Here is a 6,987-nt window from a genome sequence, read left to right as displayed (position 1 = left end):
TAAACTGCAGGACATAGATTGTGGACTGGTTTCAGAAGTCCATGTTTACAAACATTTTGGTATTTCGGAAATTTGTTAAAACAATGAGATGAGTGATAAATAATTCAAAACGAATTTGTTATCCTTCGCGGTTCTAATTTTTTTAGCATTTGTGAAAAACACGATTCATTTTCTTTATCCAAATTTGACTTTACTGTGTCTGGCGAAGATCTATTTTTCGTTTTGCTTTTCTTCATTTTTAGAATGAATTTATCATATTAATTGAAAGCTTTCCACCTGATTTCGTGTAGTTCAAAAGAGCAGGAATTACGAAAAGTTCAAAGAATCAAACTAACAAAAATGCCAAATTTTCGAAAAAATTAATTGGTTTCATTAAGATACGAAAAAAAAATGCGTTTACCTCTCTCGAATATTTCGTTGAATCAATATCAGATATGCCTGATATCGAGAATGAAGTGTTGGTAATTTCTATATAAATCAAATGAAAACGAAACCTCAAAACAACGAAATTAGCAATGCATCGATTCGTGGCTGCAGTTGCCTTTTTTGCTGCATCCGTGGTAAGACAACAACCCTAAGTATAAGCATTTGTACTTTAATTGTTTATGTTTGTCTACAGTGCGCAGATCTAGTGGTCGACCTTCCGGACGGCAGTATTCGCGGCTCTGAAATCAAAGCCGAAAATTACAGTTACTACGCTTATCGGGGAATTCCATTCGCAGCACCTCCACTAGGAGAACTGCGTTTCCAGGCAAGAATATTAAAATAGGACCCAGCATATTTTGCTAATTGTATATTGCAGGCCCCCGTACCGAACGAGCCATGGGAAGGAGTCTTAAATGCAACGGCAACAAAAAGCTGTTGCATACCGATGTCTGTTGGTGCAAATGGAGATGATGTGAGCGAAGATTGTCTATTTATTAATGTTTTTACTCCTGCACGTAACGTAAGTTTGATAATTTCAGTAGTATAAATAGTCAAGCTATCATATTTAATGAACTCAATCAGAGATGCTAAGGAGCGAAAAGCGTCATTTTACATTAACATTGTTCTTAGATTACGGAAAAATTGCCAGTCATGTTCTTTATATATGGGGGAGGATTCTCAGGCGGGTGCGCCTCAGATCTAATTTTCGGACCATATCCCCTTGTTAACGAAGATGTCATATTGGTTACGGCCAACTATCGTTTAGGAATATTTGGTTTTCTATCTACCGAGGACAGCGTAGTTTTGGGTAACGCCGGAATTAAAGACCAGCTGCTAGCTATGCAATGGACGCAGAAAAACATCGAATATTTCGGTGGCGATCCCGAAAAAGTTACCATATTTGGAGAAAGTGCCGGCGGTATGTCCGTTGGTGTCCACATTGCTAACAAAAAATCGGAGGGACTGTACAGGGCGGCGATATGCCAGAGTGGTTGTTCTTTAGCGAACTTAACTCAGACTCAGCCAGACAGTCCTAGGAAAGCAGCTTACGATATTGCAAGATCTGTAAATCCACTCATTTCGGCGACGAGTACAACCGAGGAAGTCAGAGATTTCCTGCAAAGTCTTCCGGCCGATACATTGGTGGAGGCATTCCAAGCGAATCCTCAAGTTAGTATATATCCTCCGATAAAAAAGTTTATTTATGGAAGGTTTGCAATTTCCAATCCAATTATTTTTTCCCTGTGTGTTTCAGACCGGACCGGTAATCGAAGTACCAGACGCAGACGCCTACATCACGGATCTTAGCTTCGGGATTTTGGAAACAGGCAATTTCAACCAAGTTCCTGTGATAATCGGTACCAATTCAGCGGAATCACTTCCTTTTGTAGCTCGTAGGTGAAAAAATCAAAAATCAGCCAGTCATCTCACCCATACTGTTTTAGAAACACGCGGACTGCTTCTTTTGAGTGCTCTATTGCACGATACGGTTCCGTCAACAGTTGTACCTCCAAATCTGGGACCTCTTACTTCTGCTGAACAAGACGAAGTAGTAGCTTTGATAAAAAAAGCGTACACTGGCGATTTACCGTTTCTTGCAGATCTCGCTGGATTTATTGAGGTTAGTATTTCGAAATGTAGTTTTGACTGGAAATAACGACCAAATGATCTTTTCAGTACACTAGCGATTATATGTTTGTGAAATCGTCCCTGAAGCAAGCTGAAGTTCAGTCCAGCTATACACCCGTATATTTTTATGAGCTTTCCTTCAGCGGTAACAACGAAATTCTTCATCCCACTATTGTAGAAGGTACTTAGCCTAATCAAACGTAAAGCGTAACATTATAGGTTGAATTGCAGGCGCCGGAAAAACCGGTCATGGCGAAGACATATTCTACCTTTTTGATATGCAAGATTTTCCGCTGACTTCGTACGAAGAATTCCGAACCAGAAGTAGAATGACCAGACTTTGGGCCAATTTCGCGAAAACTTTGTAAGAAGTCAATTTGGCTTAATGCTCGAATGTGAAAACCATCTATTTTAGGAATCCGACTCCGGATCCGTCAGATCCTGTGCTCAACATAACTTGGCCTCAAGTTTCCGGGTCGATTATCCCGTACCTGAACATAAACGATACTCTAGAAATAAAACCCGGCAAAAAGCAAAAAGAAATGGCAATGTGGGACTATGTTTACTACAATTACGGGCAGCAACCGTTTAGGGGATTCTGAATCAGCTACGTCATTTTGTCTTAAAGTTATATTTGTTTTCATGAGTAGTGTTAATTTTATAAGAGCGAATAAATTCATTTAGCAAAATGTTTTTTATTTGTCGCGGCGCATTTTCGGTTTCGCATATAACGAACATTTAGACGAAATTGAAATTGGAATACTAGTACATACTCGATGGTCTATTAGAAAATATTTAAAGAGCTGAGACAGATATAGGAGAGATAAGCCTCAGATGTAGCTGTCAAAATTTTTTGGTCTACGCTACCTTTTCCAAGAGAGCTGGAGTATATATGGAAATTCAGATTTTGAAATTTTTGGTGAAGTATCCTGACAAGTAAAGTTGTCACCCAGAAAAAGGTCTGCTGACCGTTTCACTTTAAGTAACTGAATTTTGTAGTTAATTACGAAGCGTACGTTGGACTCGTATTACACCAACTACAATCCTTAATGCTGTTCCGAATACAGGACGAATAAATTTAATAAATAAAAGAAAGCGTTTTTTCTCATTTTTATAAAAACAAGTAGAAATTGTAGCATCGCTTTAGACGCGTATTTGAGTTTCATAGTTATGTTTACTCTTATTCATCGTTTCAATTCAAAATGAACTGCTATTAAATATTGTAATTATTATATTAAAAATTGATTGTAAAAATTGGGATTATTAGTCAAAAGAATTGTCGTTGACTTCATATCTTAAATTTTGTTTCAAATGCCACCAAATTTATGTTTTGTAAACGCAGCAAGTGGTAATATGTGTTTCAAAATTGGAAATCAGGTCAGAGTCAACAATACCATTATGGCGAGTCGTTTTTGAAAATATAATATCTTGAAATTCGACCTATTGCCGTCTGTTAATTTAATATTATATATTATCAAGGACACACAGGAAGAAGAATATGAACTGTACAAAATATTATTTCATTTTTGATGTGTGATTTAGTGGGAGGGCCTTTTAAGCAAGTGAGAAACTCAAATTTCTACTAGCGAAACTATGATATGTTGCATGGACTTGAGCAAATGGAGACGATAAACTAATATTTTTTGAAGCATAATATTCAATAAATGTTGAAAACAATATTGATCAAATAGAAATGCTATAATAACTCTAAAACTGGGACACATGACCACCATCTTCCAAGCAGAAATTTATGCGATTTCAGCCTGTGCCAGACATATTGTCGGCCTAAATTACAGGACCAAACACATATATATCTGTGGCGACAGCCGGCAGGCCTCAGGTCTCTCATGTCAGTAAAAATCACCTCAAGCATCGTGCAAGATTGCATTGAGATGCTTGAGACAGGCTTACTAAGGCAAATCACGTCACACTCGTTTGGGTTCCAGGACACTGTGGAATCCCACAATTATATTATTAGTAGCGAATAATGAAACTTTTAGGTATAGAATATGTTTAGCATCTGCTATTTTGTTTTCTTAAATCATAAATAATATTACGTTGCAGAAAAAAAATGTCATTATAAGTGAACTTGTTATCAAATCATCGCGTATGTCGACCAATTGAAATTGATAAGCACGGCGTAACCGGCGTGAATTATATTTTTGTTATTAATACACAAATACACATTGTCCAAAATATCTTGAAATTCGACCTATTGATCGGTATTCCTAGATAACATTATCAAGGGAACACATGATAATTGAAAATTATAAAAAAAAATGTTTTCGTTCTTGGTCTTTGATTTTGGGTGTTGAATTTTTCAACAAGTGACCATTGAACAAAAATTTCAACATGTTATTTGTAGCAAATAACATGTTGCAAAATATTTCAAACTAAACGAAAAAAAAAAATTTCTCGAGAGTAATGAGATTCTTTCTTACATGTAATTTTTATATATCTTTAGTTTTTTGTACTTTTGTGGGAGGACTCTTTAAGTGACCGGCTAACTCAAATTTCTCTTAATATAATATGTTTCCTGGACATAAAAATGTTAAACGTTTACGGAGATATTCCCCACGTTTTGAATTTTGACATTTGTCAATTCTGACGGTCATGTCAGTGAATGTATTCGTGTTGTTTTACGAAAATGTTCCCAAAAACTAATGGTCGTAGAAAAAGTATGGTATGCAACACTCGTTTATTAAACACTCTCTCCGGTCGTGTCAAATAAACTCGTGAGTCAAATGGCGTTTACGGCACTTGTTGCATAATATACTACTAAAACTGTCCTGATAACTGACGGTTAAACTGAAGGCGGCAAATAATTTCAAGCTAGCCTGGTTTTGTAATCACAAAGACGATACCCATCATGATTATAACAATAGATATAAATAACGTGTGAATTCATTAAATTGTTGACTGACGTGTGTTGGGTACTTTGTTTTTTCAGTATCTTTAAGCAATTGAGCTTAGGTCTTCTGGGTGTGTTTCAATTACGCTGATTGAAATTTCCTAATTAGGTCGCCTATTTTGATACAAGGTTAACATTGTTTCATATTACATATTTTTAAGGCATTGCTTTATCATTTTTTAAAGCGTGTGTTTGCCGGACACACACAGATTTTGTACGTTTGTAATTATTTTCACCCACAAAGAGAACACGTTTAAAAATAACCAAAGAAATGCCAGTGAAAGGTTGAGTGCCCATCCAACATTAAATGTATAAAACTCAATATTCACAAACAATAATTGCTTTACAAACCACTTAATGTGCACCATCCCGTCTAACAAAGTATTCAACAATCAAAAATCTTTTCGTATAACATTTTCTATGACTATACCACTTTTTTTTTAACAAATTTCGACACAGCTACTGGTAGTTTTCATCTGTGCTCCGTTTGCTAATAAGTGAGAGTTAAGTCATTTAAAAATTTGTTCTGAAATATTGTAGTATTGTTTAAGTAGACGATCAAGCATTGGATCTCCAATGTCGTGAGCTTGTTGAATTATACTGGGTCAAAAGTGTGGAATCATGTGTCTCCTTTCCATTTATTAAATTCAGAAAGTCCATTACGACAGTTATTTAATGATCTGTTTCTTAATGCGAAGAAGGTAACAAAACTTGGACAACATTGGGCAAGTTTCTTTCCTAGAATGGGAAATTGAAATAAAATTAAAAAAAATCTTATAAGCCTATTTTCTAGAACTGCTGAATATAATTTTTGAAATACCCTGCATGTTCCACCTAAAATGGTATGCAAGGAATGATTGCCTGTGGCCTTGCAGGAACTGTCTATAAAAGTTCGGCTTTCTGTCTAATTAATGAATGGAACTAGTAAGATTTCTTCAATTGGTTAAAAATCTAGAAAATCATTTTTATGTGCAAACCTAAAAAAGTCTACTTTATTTCATGAGTAGAATCTAAAAATTAAATGATATACAGGGAATGCCATTTAAACAAAGCAAGATCCATGTTTATGTAGAAGCGGCAACACTGCATACATGAACATATCTTAGTGATTGATAGAGCACCTTACATGTTACATCAACCCGTTTTTTGAAAATACTAACCAATTTTATCCTTCCTAAAACTAATAAAATTGTTATTCAGCTGTTCGGAGTTGCAAAAATAGTTGAAACGTGTTCGAAACGGAGTTGGAACAATATTCTTGTGCATGAGGACAAACGCGGCCCCACCAAATAGAAGAAGAAGACAGGAAGAAAAGAAACTGTAATAAATGAGGATGAAAACACTGCCACCAAAAGAATAATGCCTTGGGAAAAATTATGTCTGAAATAAAAAAAAACTGAAAACGGAAAATCACTTTTAATCGACATAGATGAAATTTTCTGCCAGCCACATCGATATTTGAGAACAGTTAACCAGTTTGGAATTGAAAACATGAACATCTATCTTCTGGACCAATAATTGAAAGATATGCCGTTGGTAAAACATGACAGGATGAAAATTTGTCCCACTGGAATAAAAGCACCCTCGAAAGACGAATTACTCACAATGGTAGCAAACATGGATTTGTAGTTGGTTGCATTTCAATCAAACCCGTTTGGAGACTATCATGAGGACATAAATGTTGATGTGTTTGAAGATTGCAGTTAGGCAGTTCCGTGTAGGTCTTGCAAATTTACATTTTCTTACTAGAAATTAGGAAACTAAGTATAGAACCAGATGTTTCATTTAGCTCTCAATTTTTGAAAATTATATATTCAGTTATAAATTTTCAGTAATGGCATTGATTTTGGGATATTGCGAACCTGGTATTTATCATTAGACGGGAATCCGTTATCTTCAGTAATTTCGTACCTTCTTACAGCTTATCTAAAGACCTATGTCGCTAATCGCTAAAATCAATAGAACCCCAATCGCCAAAATGAACAGAACCCCCCATAAGAGTTATGGTTAGCATTGGTTAG

At 35.7% G+C, this 6,987-nt stretch overlaps 1 protein-coding gene across 1 annotated transcript; it reads left to right on the top strand.

Annotated features, from left to right (window-relative positions):
• The first annotated feature begins 487 nt into the window (after positions 1-487).
• LOC132696745 (acylcarnitine hydrolase-like) lies at positions 488-2,720 on the top strand. Its single transcript, XM_060661753.1, has 9 exons — positions 488-560; positions 620-751; positions 803-946; positions 1,057-1,596; positions 1,682-1,820; positions 1,872-2,047; positions 2,104-2,236; positions 2,287-2,419; positions 2,471-2,720. Exons 1-9 carry the CDS (start codon positions 516-518, stop codon positions 2,655-2,657), a joined length of 1,629 nt encoding a protein of 542 aa, XP_060517736.1. The 5' UTR covers positions 488-515; the 3' UTR covers positions 2,658-2,720.
• Positions 2,721-6,987: the final 4,267 nt, after the last annotated feature.

Source organism: Cylas formicarius, unplaced genomic scaffold (genome assembly GCF_029955315.1).
Source record: "Cylas formicarius isolate icCylForm1 unplaced genomic scaffold, icCylForm1.1 PGA_scaffold_1__22_contigs__length_36826433, whole genome shotgun sequence".
NCBI lineage: Eukaryota > Metazoa > Arthropoda > Insecta > Coleoptera > Brentidae > Cylas > Cylas formicarius.
The sequence above is the reverse complement of the archived record's forward strand: the minus strand, read 5'-3'. Positions and strand labels throughout refer to the sequence as shown.

Coding starts and splice junctions, on each gene's coding strand:
- LOC132696745 (XM_060661753.1), top strand. CDS start 516: ATGCATCGATTCGTGGCTGCAGTTGCCTTTTTTGCTGCATCCGTG. Junction 2,237..2,286: donor TCATCCCACTATTGTAGAAG/GTACTTAGCCTA, acceptor GTTGAATTGCAG/GCGCCGGAAAAACCGGTCAT. Junction 2,420..2,470: donor GCCAATTTCGCGAAAACTTT/GTAAGAAGTCAA, acceptor CATCTATTTTAG/GAATCCGACTCCGGATCCGT.